The sequence below is a fragment of the Elephas maximus genome, chromosome 13, assembly GCF_024166365.1.
Source record: "Elephas maximus indicus isolate mEleMax1 chromosome 13, mEleMax1 primary haplotype, whole genome shotgun sequence".
Lineage (NCBI taxonomy): Eukaryota > Metazoa > Chordata > Mammalia > Proboscidea > Elephantidae > Elephas > Elephas maximus.
The window spans coordinates 68,202,645-68,230,239 of NC_064831.1; the positions used below are offsets into that span (position 1 = coordinate 68,202,645).

General features: G+C 48.4%; 1 protein-coding gene across 1 annotated transcript; it reads right to left on the reverse strand.

Annotated features, from left to right (window-relative positions):
- Positions 1-8,074: 8,074 nt before the first annotated feature.
- Positions 8,075-15,305, reverse strand: CRABP1 (cellular retinoic acid binding protein 1). The gene is made up of 4 exons (XM_049852877.1): positions 15,236-15,305; positions 14,486-14,664; positions 12,329-12,442; positions 8,075-8,125 (listed from the first exon to the last, which is right to left on the reverse strand). Exons 1-4 carry the CDS (start codon positions 15,303-15,305, stop codon positions 8,075-8,077), a joined length of 414 nt encoding a protein of 137 aa, XP_049708834.1.
- Positions 15,306-27,595: the final 12,290 nt, after the last annotated feature.

The following is a 27,595-nucleotide window of genomic DNA, read 5'->3' on the forward strand; positions in this document are numbered from 1 at the left end:
AAATGAAAAAACACACACAGAAAATCCTTTACCTTTGAAGGATACCAGGGAACCAATTCATTACTTTGGAAACCGGTAAATACAGGGAATGGGTCAAGCATTTGTTCTGCCTTTCCTATATAAACTGTACCTCAGGGTAATCAAACAATAGATGAGGGGAAGTATCTTTTCATAGAAGTATTTCAGCTCATAAATGAAGAAGGAATGACAGAATATCCCCATGTTTCAACCTCTAATGAAAGCATGGATTTAGGCAGTGATCACCAAGGGCCTCTAACATCAAAGAAAGAGGCAACCAAAATGGTACAACCACTATGGAAAATGGTATGGTGCTTCCTCAACAAACTAGATATAGAAATACCTTATGATCCAACAATCCCACTTCTAGGTATAGGCCCCAGAGATCTAAAATGCACACCTATGTTCATTGTGGCATTATTCACAATAGCAAAAAATGGAAACAGCCTCAGTGCCCTTTGACAGATGAATGGTTGGCAAAATGTGGTACATACATACCATGGAATAGTATGCAACCATAAAGAACAATGATGAGTCTGTGAAACATAGCATGGACGGAACCAGAGGACATAATGCTAAGTGAAATGAGTCAATCACATAAGGACAAATATTGTATGATCCAACTTTTATAAGAAGAAAAAAATATAGACAGAGACAGAGAGACCAATTTTCATTGGTGGTTACCAGGAGTGGGTGGGGGGAGGAGGGAGAATCACTCCCTAGATTGTAGATAGTTGTTATTTTGGTAATGGGAAAAGTAGCACCAAATATGGGTGTAATGAGCACAGCTTGATCAAAGTAAATGATGCCACTAAGGAGCACACAAGAGAAAAGGATGTTTGTGCAAAAGAATATGACATATATAATTTGACAACACCAACAATAAATAATCAAAAAATTAGAGTATGGTCACACATGTATGTGTATAGGCATATATGTGTACAGGTAGGTACATGGTGTACATATGTGTGCATAGAAGTATCTACATGTATGTGTATGTACAGATATGTGTGTGCATGCATACATATTCATGGAGGACACAGTTATGGATTTTTTTAGACATGACAAAACACCTTGAGAAACTGGTTTTCTGGATTTGAAGGCTTAGGACCTTAGTCCATGGGACAACTCAGCCAAATGGCATAATATAGTTCATGAAGTTCATGTTCTCCATGCTAGTGAGGTGGGTAGCATCTGGGGTCTTAAAAGCTTGCAAGCAGACATCTAAGATACAGCTATTTGTCTACTCATCAGGAGCAAAAGAGAAAGAAGGAAACCAAAGTCTCAGAGAAGAAACTAGTCTACAGAGCTGATAGCCTGCAGGAGCCATGACCTCATCTACCCTGAGACCAGGAGAACTAGATTGTGCCCAGCTACCTCTATTGATCGTTCTGATCAGGGCCACAATAGATGGACCCTAATGGAATGGGAGGAAAACATGGAACAGAACTCAGATTCTTAAAAAGTCCAGACTTTCTGGACCAGTTGAGACTAGGGGATTCCCTGAGACTATCACCCTAAGATACTCTTTAAATCTTGAACAGAAACTATCTTGAGGTCACCTTTTAGTGAAATAACAGATTGGCATGCAAAATAAAGGATATTACCCGTAAGTATGGTGCTCCATTAAAAAAACATCTATATGATACCGAAAGGTCAACAATTACTCAAAAACAAAGATGAGAAGATAAAGGGGTAGGGAAATTAGAGCACTGGCAACAGGACATCCAGAATGCAATTAAAGAGAAAGTTGATGCATTGTGAAAACTGTAACCAGCATCACTGAACAATTGGTTTAGAAATTGTCAAATGGGAACCTAATTGCCGTGTGAACATTCATTGAAAACAATAAAATATTACTAAAAAAAAAAGAGGCAACAAGACATAAAGAGCCTCCCAAGTACAATTCAGCATACTACTATGTAATATTCTTGCCAAAAAAATCAAACCTGAATCTAACTGAACTTCCAGATCTAACTACCAATTTACAAGAAATGTAGGGAGAGAGAACATGTTAAATGACACCATGGAAATGCAATCAACAAAATCCAGACTTTGGGAAGCTTTTCAGGGCAAATGACCAGTTTCTCCAAGAAATGTATTATAAAAAAAAATGAGGTAGAGGGGGAATTTATAGATTAAAAAATACTTAAGAGACATATCAACCAATCATTAAGTACGGATTTTATTTCACCCTGATTTGAACAAATGGGTAAATAATTTATGAGACAATTGGAAAAGATTGAACTTTGACAGGATATCTGATAATATTAACAAATTATTGTTAATTTTTAAAGTATAATAATGGTATTGCAGGGTTTTTTTTTTTTTAAGGGATTCCCATCTTTTAGAGACACATACTGACATATTTACAGATGAAATCTTAAAACGTCTGAGATTTGCTTCAAAATCATCTGAGAGAGGGGAGAGTAGATGGGGTATAGATGAAACGAAATTGGCCTCGATGGTTGTTGAAGCTGGATGGTAGTACATGGGAATTATTAGACTATTCTCTCTGCTTTTGTATATGCTTGAAATTTTCTGTAAGAAAGTTTTTTGTTCATTTTTGTTTTTATAAAAGAAAGCAGATCAGTCCAGAGAGGGAAGTCCTGTTGATCTTTACAGGCACCCTAGGCAAATCATTTCCCCACTCTGGGCCTCCATCTTTTCACTGTTGGGGATGCTTAAAAAGGGAGGGACTCTGATGGAACTGGGATGAGCACAACTGTCCATTCAATTTAAGGGTTTGCAGTCAAGAGAGATTTCAAGTCCACTCTGATCTGCATTTACTTGTCAAAGATTTATTTTTCACCCAGTGACATCCTGTGTTTCTTTTATCTTGGGGCACAGTGTTACCTGGACATTAGGGAGGGCAGTCATAGCTGCGAGTGATGTTTTTGACAAGATCTGAAAAATTTTCTGACACTAATGGGCAGTAAATGTGTCAAGAAGGAGAGAAGACCACTGGATTGTACTGGGAGAGGACAGAGGGCTCTGAGAAGGATGGGTGGGTGAGGCTGGCAGCGTGGAGGCTGCCCCACATTTCCTCTGATAACATCCTTGCTGTTTATTAAGAAATGTTGGCTGGCATGGTGATGAGACAGGACTGAAGTAAGAGAGGATTCAGAAAGATGTCACAATAGGCTGGAGCCTTAACTTCTATAAAATATTTTGATATTTTTTTATTCCTTTGAGCAAGATGGCAAATTATCTAGTTGCATGGCACTGGTAGTCATCATGAAGACAAGTCTTCCTAGGAATTTGTAAGTCAGACAGGCCTCTGTCCTTCTTTCCATTATCTTGATATCAGGAATGCTTTCAGCTGCAAATATGGAAGCCACTGAATAAGAATGCTGTCTGTCCAAATAACCCAATTAAAAAATGGGCAAAAGTCCAAGAGGCAGAAAGGGCCACAGAAACCAGAGACTACATCAGCCTGAGACCAGAAGAACTAGATGGTACCTGGCTACAACCGATGACTGCCCTGACAGGGAACACAACAGAGAACCCCTGAGGGAGCAGGACAGCAGTGGGATGCAGACCCCAAATTCTCATAAAAAGATCAGACTTAATGGTCTGACTGAGACTAGAAGGACCCTGGTGGTCATAGCCCCGAGGCCTTCTGTTGGCCCAGGAGTCCCAAGGCCAACTCTTCAGACAGGGATTGGACTGGACAATGGGTTGGAGAGGGATGCTGGTGAGGAGTGAGCTTCTTGGATCAGGTGGACACTTGAGACTATGTTGGCATCTCCTCCCTGGAGGGGAGATGAGAGGGTAGAGGGCGAAATGGACACCAAAAGAGAGTGGAGGGAGGGAGCGGGCTGTCTCATTAGGGTGAGAGTAATTGGGAGTATGTAGCAAGGTGTATATTAGTTTTTATGTGAGAGACTGATTTGATTTGTAAACTTTCACTTAAAGCACAATAAAAATTAAAAAAAAAAAAAAGAATGCTGTCTGTTGTATTGTGGTGGCTTGCACGTTGGTATACTGCTAGAAACTATAACACCCGTATTTCAAATACCAGGAGGGTCACTCATGATGGATAGGTATCAGCAGAGCTCCCAGACTAAGACAAAGAAGAAAGGCCTGGTGATCTACTTCTGAAAATTAGCCAATGGAAACCTTATGGATCACAACAGAATATGGCCTGATATAGTACTGGAAGAGCCCCTCGTGTCGAAAGGCCCTAAAATACAACTGAGGAAGACCTGCCTCCTCAAAGTAGAGTTGACCTTAATGACATAGGTGCAGTAAAGCCTTCAGGACCTTCATTTGCTAATATGGTACCATTCAAATGAGAAATAACAGCTGCAAGCATCCATTAATAATCAAAGCATGAAATGTACAAAGTATGAATCAAGGAAAACTGGAAGTCCTCGAAAATAAAATGGGATGCTTGAAATCAGTACCTGAGGCATTAGGGAGCTAAAATGAACCGGCATTGGCCATTTTGAATCTGATAGTCATGCTGTCTTCTACGCCAGCAATGACAAAATGAAGAGGACTGAAACATACCAATGATCATGAAGATAGCGCAGGACCAGGTAACGTTTCGTCCCGTTATATGTAAGGTTGACATGAGTCAGAGTCATCTAAACAGCAGCTAACAATGACGAACGGTAGCTTTTTTTTTTTTTTTTTAATCACTATCAATAGCACATCCAAAGAGAGGTGGTGGCTGCATTGTCTCAAACACTCTGAGCTGACATCTCTGAGATTCTCTTGGTCTTTTCCTGACGGTGTTAAGACGGCTGCAGCAGCTCCAGACCTTACAATCTCACACCACATTCAGTGGCAGGAAGCAGAGAATAACAAATTCCTCTTCAGGGTCTCCTCTCATCAGAAAAAAAGCCTTTCCCAGAAGCCCCTTAGATTTCCCCTCATCTCATTGGCCAGAACTGGGTCATATAGCCAACACTGGTTATAACGTGGATTAGGAAAATAAGCGTTGGCTTTCCCAGCCTCTGCTCTGGGAGGCAGTCAGGGGAGAGGGGGATTGGGAAAGACGCTGGGGCAGGCAACCAACAAGTCTGCTGCTTCCAAACCTTCTCTATCCTGAGCAGGTTTTCCTGTACTATTCACACTTTTCTTTCAAGTAGAGCTTGGAATCTCTGCCCTGCCTGCTGCTCAGGTATGATATGTATAATGCTATGTCCACCTGAGGCTACTTTTACTGTTGGATGGCATTTGAATTGAATACCATTATTTGCTCTGCAATGTCTGCTTTTCTGTGAGGATTTCCGTTCAGGAACACTTGGATCTTTTAGAAAAATGTTGGCTCTCTATCAGATAATCAGCACATGTTTATAGAGTACCCCACATGTGGCAAGCCCTGTGGGGATGCAGAGATATGTAAGCCATTCTCAGCCTCAAGGACTGGCCAGGCTGGTTGGTGGAATATGACAAGAACCGAGGAAACATGGAATGAAAGCATAGGACCACAACAGAAGTCCTGTGTGCACAAAACAAACAAAAAGAAATCAAACCAGTTGCCATCAAGTCGATTCCGACTCATAGCGAACCTATAAGACAGAGTAGAACTGCCCCATAGGGTTTCTGGGGGGCGGCTGGTAGATTTGAACTGCTGACCTTTTGGTTAGCAGCCATAATGTCTCCAAGGAGCGGTTGGTGGTTTTGAACTGCTGACCTTTTGGTCAGCAGCCTGAGCTCTTAACCACTGCATCCCCAGGGCTCCAAGGCAGGCTGTAATTCCATGCCTGATTAGACAGACACCAAAGGGCTCCAACCTCTGAGGGCAAGGACAGACAGAGAAGACGCCCTAAAGCATAAAAAAAAAAAAAAAAAAAGCATATGGGTAATATATAAGATCAGAGAAGCCGAGAGAAGTGGAATCAGGGTTAGGTCCCACCTGCCTGGAAGGCAAGGTACTTGTAGGAGTCTATAAAGCTCCCAGCACTTTACATATGCTAACACATTTAATCTCCACACCAACCAAGCCAATCAGGTTTTATCGTCCTCATTTTTACAGACAAGGGACCAAGCTTCCAAGTATTTAAATAATTTATTCAACATTTCTAGCCAGCATTGGGAGTGGTATAACCACATTCCATGCCTGCTCATGTTTTTCCCTCCTATTCCCTCTCTTCTGGAATCCTGGTGGCAGAGTGGTTATGAGATTGGCTGCTAACGAAAGGTCAGCAGTTGGAATCCACCAGCTGCTCCCCGGAAATCCTATGGGGCAGTTCTACTCTGTCCTATAGGGTCGCTATGAGTTAGAATCAACTGGCGGCAATGGGTTTGGATTTTTTGCCCTTCTTCTATTATTTTTTTTTTTTTTTCCTATTAATAGGCTCTGCCCCTGGCCGTAGGAGAGATCACATGACTCAGGCCTGGCCAATTATTGTACTTTATTCCCTCATATGCTGTGATTGGTCCAGGGATGGTCATGTGACCCAAACCAGTTGCATGAAGTCAGGAGGAGAAAGAGATGGAGAGGATTTTAGAGGGCACTGAGTCCAGATTCCAATCCCTGAAGCTCAGTTCCTGCAGCTCTTCTTTCAGTACTGACAGTGTCCCCAGCATTATAACCAGGGGGATCAGTACATTCTTTTTTTTTTTTTTATAACAGCTATAACCAAAAAACCTATGCCCACTGAATTGATTCCGACTCATAGCAATTCTGTAGGACAGAGTAGAATTGCCCCATAGGATTTCCAAGGCTGTAAATCTTTATGAAAGCAGATTGCTACATTTTTCTCCTGTGAAGCAGCTAGTGGGTTTGAACTGCCAACCTTTTGGTTAGCAGCTGAGCACTTTAACCACTGTGCCACGAGGGCTCCTTATAACAGCTCTCAAAAAAAAAACAAACCCATTGCCATCAAGTCAACTCAGATTCATAGTGACCCTATAGGACAGAATACAACTTGCCCCATGGGGTTTCCAAGGAGTGGCTGGTGGATTCAAACTGCCACTTTTTTGGTTAGCAACCAAACTCTTAACCACTGTACCACCAGGGTTCCTATAACAGCTATCTTGATATAATTCACATACCACACAATTCACCCACTGAAAGTGTACAATTCAGTGGTTTTTAGTATATTCACAGAGTTGTGCAACTAACACCACATCAATTTTAGAACAAATGTTTTTCAAATTTAAAAGTTGGCAACTGTGCGGGTTATTGTCCGTTTGCATGTTCAGATTCATCTTCCACCCTGCTACGTATGCTGTGGGAGGCTGACCCTTGTGGACAAGTACCCTCCCCCTCCCCCCACCCCCCATCCCCACTCCCTTACTCTCTAGATTCCAGTTGGATTTGGACAATGAGCAGAACAGGTAGATCAGAGATGGAAAGCTAAGAGGTCAGGATACTTGTACCCCTTTGTGCTGAGCTTACCCCAACCCACATATGCTGGCTGGGACCATGGTTTTGGCAGAGACTGTGTTCCTCTACATATTGCCGCAGCTCTGGAAGGGTGTCCCCTCTCCCAGGCTACAGCTCCTTTGATCTGGTGACCCCTCTTTCTCCTCGGTCTCTGCAGCTAAGGGTGGTAATGTAGGTGTTCTCCTCAACCCTTTGAATGTGCCCTCTTTTTCCTATTGAGAACAGTGCGGGTACACCAACTAATTCAATTAAAAAACCAACAACACTCTGAGGTCCAAACGCTCCTGAATCTGCAGTCTGGATCCAGTCTGAGGGCACCCAGTTTGCAACCCCTGATGCATGCTGAAAGTGCTGGGCCGAGGCCAGCAAGCTAGAGCTGAAAGTGCCACACAGACCAGCACAGTGCTAGGGACAGGAGGAACACAGTAAGCCGGTGCTGAACTAAAGAGGCAACTCAAGAAAAGGAGGAGCCATGAGATATGTCCATCTAGTTTAATGACTGATGAAACCATGCAAATGCCAAACTACAGAGCACCAGGAACACGAAGGGCGTGAAGGCCTTGGGGGGAAACACTACAACATTATTGGGAAGAACCAGGGGATCACCTAATGTTGATGGAGGGAGGGGAGGCCCACGGGCAACTTGGGCCTATTACATATTCCCAGGGGAGCGTGCATTCCGCCCCTAAAGCTGGACCAAGCCAGCCGCCTTCACTCGCGAACATAAATTCTCGTGCAGACCACGTCATCGGCGCCAAACGTCTGCAGGGGAGAAGAAAAGGAAAACCAATCAGTGCGGATGCCTGTGCAAAAACGTTTACGGCATATTGCTAATAAGGCCACTTACTGCCCTGTTAAAAAACTCTTTGTAACAGACATTCAATTTCCTGTGCTGTTCACTCATGCTAAGCACTAAGGTTTTGGTTTTTATTTTAGTTTTTTTTTTCTCCTAAGCAGAGAGGCAACCAAGGTATAGAATTATGTTATATGCAGTTTTCTTTCGCTTCTGGAACCTGTGAAGTCTGACATCAGAAATGCAAGTTTCCTGGCTTTGGTTTTGAAATTAAACATGAAAGGGGGAGAATGTCATATTGGGCATTTCTGAAGTGGTTTTGTCTCTCTTCACATGACTTCAAGAGAACAAGGGGCTTGGGTCGCTGGAGCCATGGTGTCTGACCAACCAGATGGGATTGCTTGGGAGAGAAATTAGAACTGCTTTCCAGGAAGTAGCAGTGCAGCCTGGGACACAGCCTGAGATGCTGTGTAAGTAATACTCAGATCACCTGCAAGCCCAGAAAATTGGTCTCAGCTGCAAAAGCAGTGTTGGCATTAGACCGAGCTCTTCATCCTACAAGCTGGGTGGTGTGTCGGGTGCCATCGAGTTGATTTTGACTCATAGCGACCCCATGTGACAGAGTAGAACTGCCCCATTGGGTTTTCTAGGCTGTCATCTTTATGGGAACAAATTGTCAGGTCTTTCTCCCACAGAGCCACTGGGTGGATTCAAACCACCAACCTTTTGGTTAGCAGCTGAGCACTTAACTGTTGTATTACCAGGTAAACTTGGGCAAGTTTCTTCCTCTCTTGGTCTCTTGGGGCTAGGGGGAGCTGTGGGAAGGGGTGGGATTGAACAAGATGATCCAAAAGGCTCTTTCCAGGTAAAATTCTATAGGTTTTGTTTGTTTGCGGTGGGGAGGGTGAGGATGGACATTTTACTAGGGGAGGGAGGGCACGCATCATTCCGTAGATGGAGGAGGATGTTTTTCTGCCGACCCCTGAGATGATATTGCCCATAAATAAACTGTCTTATCTCTTCCAAAACTAGTAATTACTCACAGGCTTGCTCTCCTGGGCTTCTTGGGCAGTTGGATCAAGGAAAACAATATACGTGTTGTTTTTTTTTTTTTAAAACCAAAACCCATAAATTCCAGACTGTAGACCTGATGTGGGTATATTCATTTGCAGATGTACATTTTTCTGCAGGAAGGCCCCTATTTTTCAGAACCTCAAACTGGCCTGAGACTCAAGGGAGGTTAAAACCACTGGACTGAGAGCTTGGAGGTCCTAGGATCTTCAGATCCTTACCCCTGAGGCTCTCCATTGGTTATGAGATGCTCTCAGAGAACGTTTGCTAGGACGTTATCCCAACACTTGTGTTTCAGGGAAATACTTATAGTCATTAGTGATTATTAAGGAAGCAAATGCTCACTACCGGCTCCTTTTCAAACTCGGGAACTTCTGACCAGACTGACACAGTTGTACTTGTATCCAGACACCCTGTCTGTCCTGTTCTCTTCTGCTATTAGAGGGAAATGCAGACGATTCTGTGTGCTGTGTGTCGGGGTGGGGGGGTGGAGTGCTGGGGTGGAGAGGGTTGTCCCACCACGTACATTCACCTCTCAGATGTCTGGACCCCAGAACCATGTTAGTTTTCTAGAGCTTTTTGAGTTCTACAGCCGTGGAGTGTCAGATGGAATGCTAAAGTTTGGGGTTCAACTGTTCACCCACGCTGTAATCACCATAGCTATCCAACACTTCACCCAGGCCAACGAATAGCTTTAGGACATGAGAAGCAATTGCCATATTTCCAGCTACATTTGAAATAGCCTTTTTAGCCTGGAAACGAGGCATGTTCTTGTTAGATGCTGAGGAGTTGATTTCAACCCATAGAGACCCCATATGACAGAGTAGAACTGCTCCATATGGTTTTCTAGGCTGTAATCTTTACAGGACAGGTTGCCATGTCTTTTTCCCATGGAATCACTGGGTGGGTTCGAACCACCAACCTTTTGGTTAGCAGCTGAACACTTAAAAGTTGTGCCACCAGGGCTCCCTGCAAACGATGCATAGAAGTTGCCCAGAGAAACTCTCTGTAGAATGTTCCAGAGTAGTTTGAGAGAGTGTATTCAGTTTTCAAAGGAAAGCAACTTATAGCCCAGAGGCAATTTATTGCTGGCACTGGGAGAACTTATTACAATTTAACTAGGATAATTTGCCTCTCGTTATATGGAGATAGCATCTCCCTAAATTCTGGATTTATTAATGATAATAAGCCTTGAAACGAAAGCCCACATTTCAGATTCCAAACGCCAAGACTTAATGCCCCCTTTGGGGCTTGTATATATGTTTGCTGAGCCAGGGAAGGGTGCTCGGGTGGAGCTGCAATTGGAGGGGGCGGGAGATTGGGAAGTGGCGAGTCCTCCGAGCAGAATCTGGCCTATGACTCTGGCTGCTTAGGTACTAACCAAAACACAAACCTACTACAGAGGTTAATAAAATCACACACTTTCTCGCAGAGCAAACTGATCTTACTTAACCCTCCGCTATACTCAAGAACTTAAAAATCCTCTCCCTTTTCGCCGTCTCTGGTGACAGTGAACCATATGCGCCTTTTTCTCCTAAGTTTCCAAGACTCAGACTCAAATTGCTCTCCCACCCCCATCCTTCCTTGGAAACGACATTAACCAGGTTGCAAATTAAGCCAGTCCTTTCTCTGTGAAAGGAGAAAGCACGTTAAATCAACCCAGGGAAGGATGAAAGGAGAGAGAAATCAAGTATTCCCACTGAAATTAGTAGAGACAGCTCAATTTAGTGCTTTCTTGCAGAATAAACATGTAATTTCAGGGCTCAGAGGGACATCGGGGATCAGACTTTAGCTCTACCCCTCATTTTGTAGCAGGGGGACAGGGCTTGGGAAGGGAAGGGCCATACCCAGGTCACACAGCGTTCTTACAACACCTCGCCACCTCCTATCCCCAGCCACATTTCAGTGCTGACATTCACTAAGCTGGAGCAGACTGACAGCCTCAGGGGGGAAATGTTAACAAAATGCCTGATGGGGAACAAAGGATATAATTTCCTGGTTACCCACAACAGCTTTTCCCTTTTCTAGTCTGAGCGGAAAAAGATGGCTGGTTGCAAGGAAAGGTTAGTCTCTTCTGAAGGACAAACTTGTTGCCATCGAGTTGATTCTGACTCATAGTGACCCTATACAAGGGACTAGAACTGCCCCACAGGGTTTCCAAGGCTGTAATCTTTACAGAAGAGCATTGCTATATTTTTCTCCCACAGAGCGGCTGGTGGGTTCAAACTGCCAGCCTTTCAGTTAGCAGCTGAGCTCTTTAACCACTGTGCCACCAGGGCTTCTTCTGAAAGACAAAGGGAGAGTGATCTGGGGGTTGTCCTCTTTTCCAACCTTTTTTTGACTCCATTCCTAAAAGTAGGGGCATGGGTGAACTACCAAAAACCTGTTGCCCTTGAGTCAGTTCCGACTCATGGCGACCCCATGTGTTGCAAAGTAGAACTGCGCTCCATAGGATTAAACTACAGTGGTTTCTCATTTGGCCTTACCGAGAAGTTTTGTTCGGCCAGGGGTCTTTAAAATGCTTAAATCTTTAAGTCAGAGCCCGGGTCCTCAGGTTCTAAGGGCTCCACCCCTCCACACTTTGTGTTATCCTCAGACACTTCCCATTTTAGCACTTGCCTGAGTCCCGAAGGCCATCGGGGATTTGTGTAAATCCAGGGGTAAATGTTCCCTAAGGCTCCAAGGGCTGATGTGTTAAAATTTCTGAAACCTTTCCTAGCCAGCAAAGTGGCGAACGAGAAGGAAAAAAAAAAAATCTCTTCTGCAGTGTGAACCCCAGGACCTCTCAGAGTCCAAACATTCTGAGCCCAGCTGGAGGGGAGGTTTGCTTAAAGCAAGTCACGGCTGAGATATGTCAGTTTGGATAGTGGCAGGCACGCCAGCCTATGTCTCTCACCCCTTCTCTGCCCTCCTGAGCCACTCCTTTCTTAAGCTAATAATATCTGACCTGAACTGTCATCTCAGGCTTTCTGCTCAAATTTTAACCCAGGCCAATGGTGTCTCTCGCTGAATAGGTGAGCAAGGATGACATGTTTGAGTGGCCCGCCATGGGCATCCTCTGGGGGAATTGGGGACTCGTTCTAGGGTCCAAAGGCTCTCACCAGGATGAGCTCGTTGTTGGCTAGCTCGCGGGTCCAGTAGGTTTTGGGGCCGTCCCCCTCAAGGAGAGTTTGTGTGCAGTGGATCTTGTTCTCATTCTCCCAAGTGGCTAAACTCTGTGGGCAGGAAAACCATTAGCGACATTAATTACAGTCTCCACAGCAGGAGCAGAGACAACAATGAGCACCCTGAGAGTAATTGCTGTGCAGAGAAGCAACACATGGTCCCTGTCAGCGGGGCACAGAATCTTCTCTGCTGAGCCTTATAAAGTTCAAATTCAGAGCTGGTCACAGGTTTTCTGGGGTATAAATACACCTTGTATACACACACTCAACAAAGCAGCACGATTTGCATTCTAGGAATAAAATTTAGAGCACGCAATGATTCCTATATGTCAAAATGTGTTTACCCCCTGCAGGCAATTTTGATTTTAAAGGCAAGAACCTTCATATCGGTACCACACAATTTTAGAAAATTTAAGATGCCATGTTTGCAACCACATCTGTAGATCAGGGGTGCTGTTCCCTGGAGAGATTTTGGGGGAAACGCCTTCCTTTCTGTCTGCACTCAACAGCCGTAGAGCATAGTCTGCTTGGATAAACCTGGGTGTCTCTGGCTCTGAGGACAAAAACGCTGCCCCTTTCCAGGTTACTTGGGAGAGGGAGGTTGGGGGGGTGGGGGGAATCATATCCATTGGAAGGGTCATGCTGATGGAGGTGGGAGGTGAGGGAGGGATTCTCTGTGGTTTTCTCCAGCGCCTGCACAAAACAGCACTATTCAGCTGAGCTGGGTGGCCCAGTACTGACTTGCACATAATTGCATTTTAACTAACGCATGGGAGATGTTCATTAGGCAGGGCGTGTAGGGGGTAGGGGGGTGGATAAATAAAGTCCCATTCTCCATGCTATCCTGTGAAACTTTGCTTACTATTGGCATTATTTTTAATCAGAATTGCCCTTCCTGGCAGTAACCACCATCAGATATTCCCATGTTGAGTCCTACCTCTTCCCAAGCCTTAGACTCCCAGGGAGGAGTGGATCGGTTTAAGGCCCAGTTTTAAGACTCTAACTAGGCCATTCTGTTCTTTTGTTTTTGCAAACAATGGTAACTTGGACCTCAGATCCCACCAGCCTCCAAGCCTGGACATCATTTTCAGGTTATGCCAATTCTGGGAGCCAAATACTACCCCATGGGTCAGTGTGTTCCTGGGGAACCGTGTCTCTGGGTCCTTCTTCCAAGCCCAGTGCTCAGAGCTTCCCGGTCCCTAGATAAGACAGGCTCCACTCAGGAAAGGTGAAAAAAACAATTTCACACTCTCTGGTATGTTATTACTTTTTTTCTTTTTTTAAACGTTGGAGAAGTGGAGGGAGACTTTCTGTCACTTTTCAAATAAGTGGCAGCAGCAGTGATTATTTTTCCATCTGTCCTGTAAATACAGGACTCGACCAAACGCGATTTTTGCCCATGCCAAAAAAGAACGTACTACCCCTAGCTTCAGCCCACTCGCTCATCCTTGGGCCAAAGTACAGAGAAAAACAAAACTCTTGCCCTTGAGGACTAAGAGATATTACTTAGTCCATTTTCCCACTCAGAACATGCTTCGTTTGGAGGAGGATTTCGCCGTTCCTTTAAGGAACCAGGCTGAGAGCGGGCGGCGAGAGGTGTCTGGGGCAATCGAGACTGCTAAAACTGGATCCAGAGCATTCCCAGGGGGCCCTGGCACCCGGGGAGCGGGACGCGGGAGCTGCGGCTCCACTTGCGACAGGAAACGTGGCAGCAGCGCGGTCCGGGAACCTAGCGGCCCCTGCAAGCCTTCCTCCCGTGCCGCCGTTCGTGCTGGTGCCCAGGGCGCAGCAAAGCGCTGCAGAAGCCACCTCGGGGATCGCCGCGCAACCCAGGGACCGCGCTTTGAGCTCGGTTTAGCACCTCCGGAGGCATCTTAGTGATGGGATTGGGTAGGGCTTTCTCCAGACCCCTGGACACTCTGATTGCACAAACCCTCTGCAAACAGCCGGTGCACACGCCCTGCAAGGACGTGTCAGACAGACTGCAAAGCGTGCCACAGACTGCAAAGGGCAGTTTATAGTTTCAACCCGCTGCAGCGAGCGGTGGGCAGGAAGCAGGGACCAGGGAATGCTGTCTGAGCTCTGGGGCCTCACCCTGCACTTGCGTCCGTCCACAGTCTCCTCCTCGAAGCCTTCTCCGACCTTGAAGTTGATCTCGGTGGTGCGCACGGTGGTGGACGTCTTGATGTAGAACTGATCCCCGTCCTGACGGATCTCCACGTGCGGCTTGGACGCAGCCGCCACCGCCACCTTCCTCAGCATGGCGTTCACACCTGCGCCGAGACCGGCGGGTGCGCCGCAGTCTTGGTTCACAAGGCCTCGCCACCGGCCCGTCATCCCAGGACCAGCTCGGACCTTCCCAAACCCTCTGACATAGATCCACCCCCTCCCCCAAAAATAAGGGCCTAAAAACTGATCCACTCCTCCCTGCCCCCGCTCTGATTCTCGAGATGAGAAACTGAAGCTTAGACAGGGTAAGCGGCTTTCCCTGAGTTGCATAGTGAATTCATGGCAGAGTACGTTCTCAAATTGAGTCCCCAATTTTAAAGTGCTTAACCTTCCTTGATCTCGAGTAATAATCTCTTCTAGCGATGATCTAAAATCTAGTACCGCATAAAGGCCAAACCGTCGAGGAAAGAGCCCAGCATCCAGCAAACGTTGGCTAGACGCGTGGGTCTTGGGCTCTACTCGCCGCTCCGAGACGGGTGCCCCTTAGAGTTCGCCCAGATCTATCGCTCCGGGGACTTCCTCCTGACTCGGACTGGTACCCAACGTCCACGCCCTCCCGGCCCGGGGCACCCGGCCACTTGCTCGCGTCGGGGCGCGCCATCCGCTCCAGCTTACCCAACGCCTTGAGCAGCTCGTCGAAATTCTCACTGCTGCGCATCTTCCAGGTGCCGGCGAAGTTGGGCATGGTGGCGGCGGCAGCGGCGGGAAGACGGGCGAAGGCACCGACAGAGGCAGCGCAGCGGGCACACTCCGAGCTGCAAGGCGGAGACTGGCCCTCTGCGCCCAACCCCGCGCGCCTTGACTCACCAGGCTAGCGCCTCCCCTCCCCGACCCCTCTCCGGGCCCCGCCCCACTGGCTCCGCCCCGGCCCCCCGTGGCCCTGGCCCCGTGTGAGCCTGGTTTCCCGCCCCACCGTGCCCCCACTCAGCTACTCGGCACTTGGGCTTTCTCCAGCCTGGCACCCGCTCCTCTACAATTGAAGGGTGGGGGTGCCCTATCCGCGCCCTCTGGCACCCCTGGGCCACTCACATTCTGCTTTAAAGTGGGTGGTGGGAGAGGGTTAGATGAAATAAGATTGGCCAGGAATGGCTGATTGTTGAAACTGATGGTGGGGCCGTAGGGGATCATGATACCATTCTACTTTCATATGTGTTTGAAAATACCATAACAAAAATTTAAAGTGGGAATGGAGGCGGTCATCAGGGCATGGGAGCCGCTCTCTCCCCAGCCCCAATCGTCCCTTCGGGGGGTGCCGGGCCGTTCCCCTCCCCTCCCAGCCTGGGGGTCCTATTCTGTACCCACCCCCTCCCCAGCCCGCAGGACCAATGGGAGCCAGCGGCGGGAAAGCCCCAACCCCCACCAACACAGGCCTGGGCACTGCCGCACGCGGAACCCCAGCTCGCGCGAGATTGCGCGTCCTTAGCTGTGTTCTCAGAGTAGGAGCGAGCCCAAACCACGCTTCTTTTGTGTGTAGCTCCAGACTGACTGCGGGGGCCACAGAACCAGAGCACGTGCTATCAATTTTGCAGAAAATTGGGGCTTTGCCCTCTGTTGGTAGGCTGGGAAGGCCAAGTAAAGGAAGCCTTTGCACCATCCCTAAAGGCTCCTTAGTGTGTCCCCTAACGGAGTGCAAACACTTCACCGCGGCCCTTACACCTTTCCACAGCAGACCTCACATTTCCCTCCAGCCTCTTGGCTATTCCACCAAATGGCGCAACTCAGGATCCTACAACCTGCCAAGTATCTTCCCACTTGTAAGCTTTTGCCCATGCCATGCCCACCCCCTGGAATGCCCATTTCTTCCTCTGGCTAACAAAACCTTGCCTCTTCATCAAAGCCCATCTTTCTGTTCTCATTTTTGTGAAATTCATTTTCTTGATCAAAGCAATAACTCTTCCCTAAGCCCACAGGACCTTTGTTTGATCCTGCCCTTGTTCACATCTTAGCCCTGCTATAGACTGGAACACAGCAGCTGACTCAGGAGACCCTGGCTAGTGCTTGGCTGCGAGCTCAAAGTTTGGCAGTTTAGTCCACCCAGAAGCTCCTCGGAATAAAGACCTGGTGACCTACTTCTGAAAGATCACCCACTGAAAACCTGGTGGAGCATTGTGCTACTCTGACACACATGGGGTTGCCATGAGTCAGAATTGATGGGGGGGAAACTGGTGTTTTTTCTTTTCTTTTTTAGTGATTGACTATCAACTTGTCCTCCCTTCCTCAGGCTCAGCCAGGTGGGGCTCAGTAAGTAGGCATCGATTTAAGAGGATGTAAGTTGTCCACCGCCTGGGGCAGTGAGGGGGCAATGGAACTGGGCTTTGGGCTTCTGGGGGTGGCTGGGGCAGTGCTCCTGATTTGAGGCCCTGCGGCCCTGAGGAGCTGCCTCAGAAAGCAGCTGAGAGAAGGAGAGGAGAGAGGGGCCACTGCCAGATGGGAAGGAGTGTAGGCAGGGCCAGCTTTGTGAACAAGGCCCTGCACTTAGAAAGGCCCAGTAGTTGGCTCATTGCTCTACTGTCGCTCTCTTGAAATTCTTAATAATTTTTGAACAAGGGCCTGGCATTTTCATTTTGCAATGAGATCTGCAAATTAGGCAGCTGGCAAAGGATGGGGGCTGCCATAATCAAACTCACTTGACAGGGAAGTGGGGGACTGGTGTCTCTACCCACCACCCAGAGCCGTCGAGTCAATTCCGAGGTGTCTCTACAGGGAGGGGAAAAGCTGGGTGCCATCCAGCTAGAGCAAGCCTGGGCCCCCATCCATCAATTATCCTTCCCAAACAACGGGTCCCCTTCGGCTTCAGCCATCTTAACACCAGGGATGAGGAGGGCCCGGGGCAGGAGGCTGGAGGGCAGCAGAGTTGGGAATCAGTACTGTAGTTTAACCTAGGGAAAGCCCGAGAGGAGAGCCGGCTGTGGATGAGGCCCAAAGGCGATTGGCAGGTCAGGGAAGGAAACAAGTTAAAGGAATGGCGAAGATGGGGTGAGGGGGCCAGGTGGAGCAGTCCACCCCCAGGTTGGGACTGCTATGATGGGAGGGGAGCATAGTGGTGCTCTTGTCCAGGGCACAGAGCAAGGGTGGGGACAGAGATCAGGAAAGGGAAGGCACAGCCAGTTCAGCATCAGAGTGTGAGGTGGTCCTGGGGTCCTGTGGGCCCACTGTTCTTGTTAAGGGAAGTTCAGAGTTAACCAGGGCAGGCAGGAGGAGCTGGGGCTTCTCAGAGGCCCCACACCTCACCAGGGGGTGCACGGAGTGGGGATGGCAGGCTACCAGACCAGCCTGGCTACCAAGGGAACCCCAGGGGCAAGAGGGTAGAAAAGCCCCACCATCTGTGGATCCAGCCTTAGAGTCCAGAATAAGGTCCTTCCAGATGGAGACCCAGCTGTTGGCCGGCACCCATAAGCAGAATTCCCCCAAGTCACCTGAACCTTCCTGCTGCTCTTTTTCTTCCCTTCTCTTACCCTTCTGTTCACTGACCCTTGCCAAAGGCCTCTTTGAGCTGGGAGCCAGGCTTAGCTCTGGGGATAGTGACCGAACAAGATTCAAGTTCTGCCTTGAGCGTTCACTAACTGGGGGAGAAACCTAGAAAATCTGTGATCGCTATGTGGGCTCATAGTGCCAGAGAGTAAGGTGTTTAGCTCTACCTAGGTTGAGCCTTAAGGGTTGATCTAGAGGGTCCTGGCAGTGAGGGAATCAGAAACAACGTGTGCAAAGGCAGGAGCTGTAGAACAGGACTGTGTGTGAGGGGACCAAGTGTCCTTCAGGATGACTGGAGTGCATAGTCTGAGGGCATGAGGCAGGAGGTGAGACTAGGAGGTGAGCAGAAGTCATTTCATCAAGGGCAAAGGGCCATGAATGCATGTTCCTGGGTTAGGACTTTGTCCTGAGGGCAAGGGCTGGGGTGGGCACATAGAAGGGTTTGAGGCAGAGGTGAGCTATGGCCCTTTTGTGTTCTTTTGAAAGCTGCCACTGTTGCAGTGTGGAGGATGGATTGGAGTGGGCAACAGCTGTTGCCCTGAGCTAGATGAGCTGTTGGTGATGTTGACAATGGAGATGGGGATCAGGGCATGGGCTAGAGAACAGTGGTTCCCTATCGCCTATCTGTGGTTCGGTCTGGGCATCACAGCAACCTGGGGGAGCTTTCTAGAAATTCAGGTTCTGGATTTCAGATTCTAAAATTCTAATTCCTAGCCCTGGAGACTTGGATTCAGTAAGTCAAGGGTAGGACCCAGGAAGCTGTGTTTAGAAAGCTTTCTAGAAGGTTCTCATTGTGCAGCCAGATTGGCCCTACCCTGTCGGGTTGGGAAGAGATGGGAAGAAGAGGCCAGGGTGACTCCAAGGTTTCTGGGTTGGGCAGTCAGTGGACCCATTTGTGGCAGTGGGAAGCACACTGGAAGGAGTTGAGTTCTGTTTGGGGTGTGTTGGGTTGGAGTTGTCTGGGACGTGCAGGGTCCAACAGTCAGTTGGAAGTATAGTCATGGAGTTCAGGAGAGAGGTCTGGTCTGAAGACAGGGATGTGCGAGTTGACTAGGCCCATGGAGCAGTTGAAGGCATGAGTATGGATGAGATGCCTGGGGACAGGACACAGAAAGAGAAGAGCAGAAGGCCAACAGTGAAGCCTAGAGAATCCCAGTGTTTAGGGGCCAGATGGAACAGAAAGATGCCAAGGGAGGTCCAGAGGAAGCAGGAGGGAAGGATGAGGAAAACTGGAGGATCATGTCACACCAGCCGAGGGGACACAGCATTTATAGAAGAATGAATGGCCCAACAGTACCAACTATTCCAGAGGTTCATGTAGGGAAGGGCCACAAAGTGTCCTCTGGATGAGCAGCAAGATAGTCTTGGTGACTGTGACCAGAACAGTTTCTGGGAGTTGATGGGTCTGAAGGCAGGTTACAGTGAATTAATTGAGTTTGGAATGGAAGGAGACTAATTGGAAACAGAGAATGTAGACTGTTCTTTTGAAAAGCAAGGCTATAGAGGTAGATTGGAAGTTAGGGGAAGAGATGGCATCAAAGGAGTATTTGGGGTTTCACTTGTTTGCATTTTGGGTGGAAGACACTTGAACATATTTGTAGGCTGAAGGCAGATACTAGAGGGAAGGTAGAAGATGCAGGAGAAAAAGGACAGCAGCAAAGGTGGGAGAGAATGAGACCAGAGCACAGGTAGAGGTGTCTGCCTTGAACAGGAGGCAGAGGTAAGGGGACGAGAAGTTAAGGGAGACCTGCTTTATGTCTGCTCTTTCTCTGTGAATTACGAGATGGGGCTTTTCTGTAGAGAATGTGGGGAAGGTTGCAAGACAGGGCTCTTGGTGAAGCTATGTGTATTAGTTTCCTATGGCTGCTGTAAGAAATACCTCAAATCAGGTGGCTTATAAAAACAAATTTATTGTTTCACAGTTCTGGTAGTCCAAATTCAGTGTGTCAGCAGGGCCATGCTCCCTCCGAAGGCTCTAGGGGAAGATCCTTTCTTGTCTCTCTCGGCTCTGGTAACTCCAGGTGTGCCTTGACTTGCAGGGGCAGCATAACTCCATTGTCACATGGCCATTTTCCCTGTCTCTCTGTGTCTCTTCTCTTTTATAGGCCACCACTTCAGGTGGGATTAGGACCCACCCTACTGCAGTATGACCTCAAGTTAACTGATAACATCTTCAAAGACCATGTTTCCAAGCACGGTGACATTCACAGGTACCAGGGCTTAGAACTTCAACATATCTTTTGCGAGGACACAATTGAATCCATAATACCTTGGTAGAACCCCTTCTGAGAATGGGAGAGGTAACTCAGGATGCCCAGAAAGGATGGAGGGTATTGCACAGGGCTCCAGTGAGGTCGACACCAGAACTGGTGGTGAGTCCAACTCTCACAGTGGAAAGTGATTTTCTCCAGCAGCTCTCAGACTCCAACGTATAGGGTATGAAGTGATGGGTAGGTGAACTGATGCAGACAGACAGAGAAGGGTAGGACAAGGTCATTAAAGAACTGAGACTGGTGTCAAGAAAGGGTTGAAGTGAAGGTCCAGGGGGTCTAGGCAGGAGAAAGAAGAAAGTGAAGCCAGGACATGGCTTCGTGGGGCGGGGGGTGGGGGGAATAAATGGAGGGGCTTGAAAATGGGAAGGTTCTGTGAGGCTGAAGGACTGGTGTGCTGGAAGACTGGTGGGAAAATGGGCGTGGTCAAAGGTCAAGATACTGGAGCTTAGGGTGATGGTGAAGCCATCTTTAAGATGCTTATGTACATTATGAATCTTGAAGAGAGCCATTTGGTGTGCAGCCTTTCCAAAACTTATTGAACCTTGTATCTGTGGAGTATCCTGAAGGACTAGTTTTCCACAGAACTCACTTTGCACAACCCTATCAAAAGGCAATGGGGAGCCACGAAAGATTTTTAAAGAGAAGCATGACTTGCTCAGATTTACATTTAAACAGATCCCCCTGGTAATCTGTGTGGAGGATGAATCAAAGCAGAATGAGAGCTGAGGCATGGAGACCAACGATAAGTCTACTGCAATGGCCCAGGTAAGAGCTAAAGAGGGCTTAAGCTTGAAAAAGGACCAGATTTGAGAAATATTTAGAAAGTAAAATCAGTAGCACCAGGTGACTGATTGGATGTTGGAAGTGAAGGAGAAGGAGAAATATGTGCTGGGTTTCTAGCTTGGAGGTGGCATGGAAGGTGAGGTCACCAACTGGATATTGTGAGACATAAGTTCATGGGGAGCATGGTGAGTTCTACCTTGGACATAATAGCTCTGAGGTTCGTGGGGAACATCCAGGTATTCAGAGTATGAAATTCAGTGAAACAACAGGAAGGAGCATTGAGAAGGCCTCTAGGGTGAGTGAGTCTGTTTGCCATGGGGAGATCTGAAGACAGAGAGCCTGGTATGGGATGACGGTGTGGCGTAATATGGATCACTGAAACATTTGGATTTAGGTGGTGAGGGGAGGGATGGATCTTGGACTTGGGAGTGTAGCTATGATGGGGCAGTGGGAGACCTGGTCACAGCTACTCAGAGTTCCAAATGGAATTCTGACAACACATGGTCTGGGGCTTGGCAGTGCCCTGCTTGGGCTACTAAGGAGGGGTGGTCAGATCCTGGGCCTTTACTGCTCAGCCCAAGGAGATTCAACTGGCACTGGCAGGTAGGCAAGGTGAATTTTTGGTTGAACATAGCTACACAGCTGCGGGTTATTTCCAAATCTTGGGATTCCAGCACATTCCAGCGTGCCTTGTGTGCGTGTTGCATGCTCGTGTATATGTGCTTACACTCAGGCTCCCTTTATTGCTTTGCCTGGAAAAGCTGCTCTTTCAATCTCTGGAGCAAAAAGACCTGAAATGGAAGATCTGAGTAGTTTCACTCACTAGCTCGACATTTTGGAGGGTATATTGCATGCCAGGCATGGGACTAAAGTGCTAAGGGTTCAGAGGTGAAAGGACGTGGCCCGGGAAGGAAGGTAGATGCACCAAGATAAAGTGTGGGATGATGTGGTAAGTGCTATGAATGGGGTAAAGGGAGACACTTTGGGAACTCAGGGGAGGGCGTCTAACTTCTAGGGAGTTCAGTGGGCTTCCAGAGAAGACAACACTAAGCTTAAGCAGGGCTCAGAAGGATGAATAGGATTTCAATAGGCAGAGAAAGGGGAAAGGGCATTCTGGGCAGACAATACAGCAGAGGCAAAGGGCTGAGCAAGGCTTGGAGGCCGCTTTATTGCGATGAGCTGCTGTCAAGTCAGCCCCCTGACTCGTGGTGACCCCAAGCACAGTGGAAAAAAATGCTACCCAATCCTGCACCATCTCCATGATGGTTTGGGGATCAGACCATTATGCTCTATAGGGTTTTCATTGGCTGATTTTCAGAAGTAGATTGACAGGCCTTTCTTCCTAGTCTGTTTTCTTAGTCTGGAAGTTCTACTGAAACCTGTTCAGTAGCATAGCAACACACAAGCCTCCACTGACAGACAGATGGGTGGTGGCTGTACCTGAGGTACATTGGCTGCAATCGAACCCAGATCTCCCGTACAGAAGGCGAGAATTCTACCACTGAACCACTACTGTCCTCAGTTGAGGGCCCCTCACAGCTCCAATATGGGACAAGTCTGCAAAGAGCTCTCTGTAGAAGGTGCTCCCCTCAGAGTCAAGTGGCCTCACCTTAGAATCCTGGGATCCCAGAGTCTAGGCCATCCACCCCTCCCCAAAAGGAGTCTCAGCTGGCTGCAGTTGCCTATGGGGTATGGCCAATTCATGGTTTCCTTTCCTGATGTCAATTTCTCAGGGGCAGACGCTCTGTCTTGGGCCTTTTCTCCAAGACCCCTTTGTTCTCTGCCTGGCAGCCTGGAGTTTAGCTCCTGCCTTCGCAGACCCCATGTTGTCAGCTCCTCCCAGTCCACTGACCTGCCTCCCTGTCCGGGGCATTTCTGCTTAGCTTTGCTACTTTTGCCTGGAGGCACGCCAGAACCTTAGCCTCCCAGGGGCCTGCTGGCCTGGCCCCATGCCCTTAGGCTGGCCAAATTAATGCTGGAAGAATGGGGGTCAGAGTTCAGTCCCCAAAAGCTGGGGACTCTGAAGAGGGCCCCAGTAGGGGTCTTCAGGGCAGCCCTCTATAGTGAGGGCTGGGACCACCGAGCCCCAGACAATCTGGGAGTCAGCAGAACAGGACAAAGAGGAGCTGAATTCCTGAGGAAGAGTGGAGTTTGGGCTGCAGGGTTGCTATGAGTCGGAATCAACTCAACGGCAATGGGTTTTTGATTTGCCCTCCTGGGTGGGTTTCTTCTAGGTGAATGCAGTGGAAGGACCACTGGACTAGCAGTCAGAGGGCAGGCAGCAGTGTCGGGGCTGAAGGGGTCCGGAGGATCATGGAGACCTATAATAGAATAAATATAAGTAGCTAACATTTATTGAGCATCTAGTATGTGTCAGGCACTGTAGTAAGCGCTTCATGTCTATTCATCCATTTTTTCTTTATCACTGTTCTATAAGGTGGGTGCTCATTACAGATGAGGATACTAAGCTTGAGAGATGCAGTACATGCCCAAGGTCACTCAGCTTGTAAGAGACAGAGCTGGGAGGTGAATTCAGGTGGGCCAGGCCCAGATTCAGGCTCTTACCACCCTACTCTGCTGGCTTATTGTGCAGATAAGGACCTAGAGGCTCAGACAGCAGGGTGGCTGGCCCCACCTCATGCAGTGGGGCACAGTGGGCCCTTCATCTCCTGCCCACCAGCCCCAGTGATCCCAGGCTTGCGGGGGGGTGGGGCAGTCTCTGGGCCCTGGGATGTCTGACCATGAGGCCAGCTCTGCTCAAAACTAGGCCAGGAGAAAGGGGTGTAGCAGGTCCACATATCTGTAGATGTGGGCTTCAGTACTGGATTGCCACTGAGTGGTCATACAACTTGAAGCAAGTCACAACCACTAGGAGCATCAGTTTCCTCCTCTGTATAAGAGAAATGAATATACCAACCATGATTGGCTCAAAAACTAAAACAAAATAAACAATGTGAGAACAGACAAAGGACCTTACAGTTGTCAGCCATTAAGATCTATGCTTAACTCACCCCTGGCCCATCCATCAGCCCAAATGGGAACTCTGATTTCTACCTTTGAGCAATTGCTTCATTCATTCATATGCTTCTACTGTGTGCCAGGCACTGTGCTAAAGCCTCTTTTGCTCCCATCATTTCTTGGAACCGTCAAAATAATGCCACGGATTTAATGCTGTTGTTGTATCTATTTTAAAGATTTTGAAGCAGGGCTCAGAGCTTAAGAAACTTGCCCAAGGTCACAGAAGAGTAGTAGGCAGAGTCAGGATTTGAATCCATGACTGTCTTTGTCCAGGGCCTGGGCCTCGTAAGTAAGAGCAGATGGGAAGCTGATTCCCAAGCTCCAGGATGGCACAGAGGAGAAGGGGAAGGGAAGACAGAGCAGTCAGCAAGCCCAAACAATTGCCCTGTAGCAGGCACAACGAGAGAGGAGTCTTCTGAGATGTTCAGGAGCAGGAAGGAAGGAATGACTGTACCCAGGACAGTCCAGGAAGGCTTCAGAGAAGGGGTAACCCTTGAACCAAAGCTTTAAGACTCAGAGTTTGCCAGGTGGACATTTCAGACAGAGAACAGCAAGAACACAGATTTGGCAGCTTGAAAGGGGGAAACAAAAGTGACCGAGAGTGTCTGGATCCTAGGGTGCGTTGGGGAGTGGGGCAAGCTGAGAGCTGGGAGACAGCCTGTGGTGAGGAGCCTGAGGAGGCTGCCACACCTGCTGGATGGTTCTGGAGGCTCTCACGGGGCATTACGGCTGCAGGGTGAAGGTGAGCAGCCCACATGCAGGTATTGCCTGTACAAAGTCTATGTAACGTTTCTCTAAAATGGAATAAATCACCAACATTTAAAAATCAGAAGATTTCATATTAAATCCAGATTTCTGGCTCCTCTTGAAAACTTCAATGACCTGGCAACTTGGGGCTGACCTTCCTGTATAACAACCCTGGGAAGCCAGGGGTGAATGCTAGTTAAGGCATACCCTCGAGGCGGCCCCTACCCCTATGCTCCCCTTGTCCCTTCCTCCATTTGCCACCCCTGCCTGACCCCTGCAGGTGCTGGAGGTGGAGGCTCTGCCATTTCACCCTGCATGTCAGCCCCACTGTGATGCCAGGGTCTCTGAGGACATTCCCCAGCACCAGCTTGTTCAAGTAAGAGCTGCAGATGGTGTGGAAGAACCCAGTGGGCCTGGGTGATGGGCTGGCAACAGGCCTTCCATCTTGTTGGTGAGGCTTGAATCCAGGAGAACCACATCGGTTCTCTGGAAAAAGGGAATAAGCCCTATAGATTGTTTGAGCTGGAAGGGAATCATGGAAAGACTGGCCTTGTGGTCTGTGAATCAGCAGCGTCAGAGTCACTGAAAACTTGTTAGAAATGCAGAATCTCGGGCCCCACCTCAAAACCAAAAAAAAAAAAAGCAAACCTGTTGCTGTCGAGTCAATTCTGACTTATGGCGACCCCAGGTGTCACGGAGTACAACTGCTCCATAGGTTTTCTTGGCTGTCATCTTTACAGAAGCAGATTGCCAGGCCTTTCTTCTGTGGTGCTGCTGGGTGGGTTCGAACTGCCAACTCTAGGTTAGCAGTTGAGCGCAAACCATTTGCACCATGTGGGGACCTTCTTGTATCACACTGACATTTGAGAAGCCAAAAAACCAAAACCTAACCCATTGCCAATGAGTCAATTCTGACTCATAGCGACCCTATAGGACAGAGTAGAACTGCCCCATGGGGTTTCCAAGGAGCAGCTGGTAGATTCGAACTGCCGACCTTTTTGTTAGCAGCCGAGCTCTTAACCACCATGCCATTTGAGAAGCACCGGTTCTTAAGTTTGGCTCCATTTTGGAATCACCTGGGGAGTTTTAGGTTCTAATGCTTGAGTCCCTCCCTCAGAGATTCTGATGGCATTAACCTAGGGTGTAGCCTGGGCATTAGACTTTTAAAAAGGTGGTTGTTCCCTGTGTGTTTTCTTGTGTGTGTTTGCCAACTGTGGCTGTGGGCTCTGTTTCCTCTGTTTGTGCGTTTACACAGGTGTGTATCTCTGTATGTGTCAGCCTTGTAAATCTGCCTGCCAGGTGCGTCTTTTTGAGTCGGACTCTCCGTGTGTCTATCAGTGCATGCCTGCGTATCTCAATCTCTACATGCTTGTATCTGTTAGTTCATGCTCTGGCATGTTCTACGTGTGTGTGTCTGTACATGTCTGCAAATCTCTGTCTATGAGCTTGTATCGGGGGCATGCATTCTCTGAGAAAACCCTTGGCCCTCTCTGGGTTGCCTGTCTGGTTCCGCTTCTGTCTCTGCTATGGGCATGTTGCCAAGCTGGCCCCTCTTGTGGCTCAGCCACCCTCTTCTCTCCACCCCCCAGTTTCCGTTGGTGCCTCTTTTTGAATCCAGACCCTCTCTACCCAGGCCTGGCTCCAGCCCAGAACCAGTGCCACAGACTGTTCACTGGAATCCCTGCCTTGGGGTCTATGTCATCCCACAGGTCCCAATCCATCTTCCGTACAGAGTCAGGGCAGCCTCTAGGACTCAGGCTTGACCCTGTCACACTAGCTCAGCGCTCTGCATTGCTGGTGTACGTACCACAGACTCCTTCCTACTTCCCAGCTCTTCCCCCTCAGCATCCTCCATCCTGGATGGATTCTCAGTCTCTCCCAGTATCCCTGGCTCTTCCCCACACCCCATACCTGGGAAGTTCACCCTTCTTTCCCCAACTCCTATTGTTAAAGGCTGAACTCAAAGTCACCTGCTCTGTGAAGCCTTCCCTGTTCCCCAGCAGAGCCAAGCATCTACTCCTCTGCCCTCCACAGCCCAAGATGGCTTTCACCACAGGCAGGTGGGACCAGAGTAGAAAGAGAGGGAGCTCACCACTTACTGAGCCCCGCATGTGTCAGGCACTAGACACTGTGCTGCATTATGTCGTTGAATTCTTACAGCCATGAGGGAGGTATCCTCTTGGCCACTTTTCAGACGAGGGAACTAAAGCTCAGAAGCACTGAGGCACTGATCCAAGGCCACACAGCCAGGGGATGTTGGGGCTGGTTCCAAAGTCCAGACTCCTTCTGCTAGGCCACCTCCTCACTCCATTGTGTAACTGCCAGTGTGTGCTTCTGCCTGCCCCATTGGCCTGTGGTCTTTTGCAGGCTGAGACCCTGAAGGATGAGCCCCTGAAGGCTGGGGGACCCTGTCTGATTTATCTCTGTGTTCCCGGTGCTAGCAGGCCCGGGTACCTAGCGGGCACTCCATAAAGGTTTACTGAATGAATGCCTGCTCTTGAAAATGACAGCCTCAGCTTTCATTAGTCTGATTTATACAAGTGCTGGGATCCTCTGGGCTGCAAGCCTGGCGACTGGGTGGCTATAATTTATCAGAAAACATGGCAACTGTTCCAGCTTCCCTTTCAGTGCAAAAGGAGAAGGCAAATTGATGGCCAACAGCCCTGCACCAGGAAGAGACTGC

Bases quoted from the DNA above. Each gene is read 5' to 3' on its own strand.
- CRABP1 (XM_049852877.1), bottom strand. From the start codon at position 15,305: ATGCCCAACTTCGCCGGCACCTGGAAGATGCGCAGCAGTGAGAATTTC. The intron at 12,443-14,485 runs GTGAGGCCCCAG...TCCTGCCCACAG, and splicing joins TGGACGGACGCAAGTGCAGG to AGTTTAGCCACTTGGGAGAA. The intron at 8,126-12,328 runs GTGAGAGCCTTT...TCTCCCCTGCAG, and splicing joins CCAACAACGAGCTCATCCTG to ACGTTTGGCGCCGATGACGT.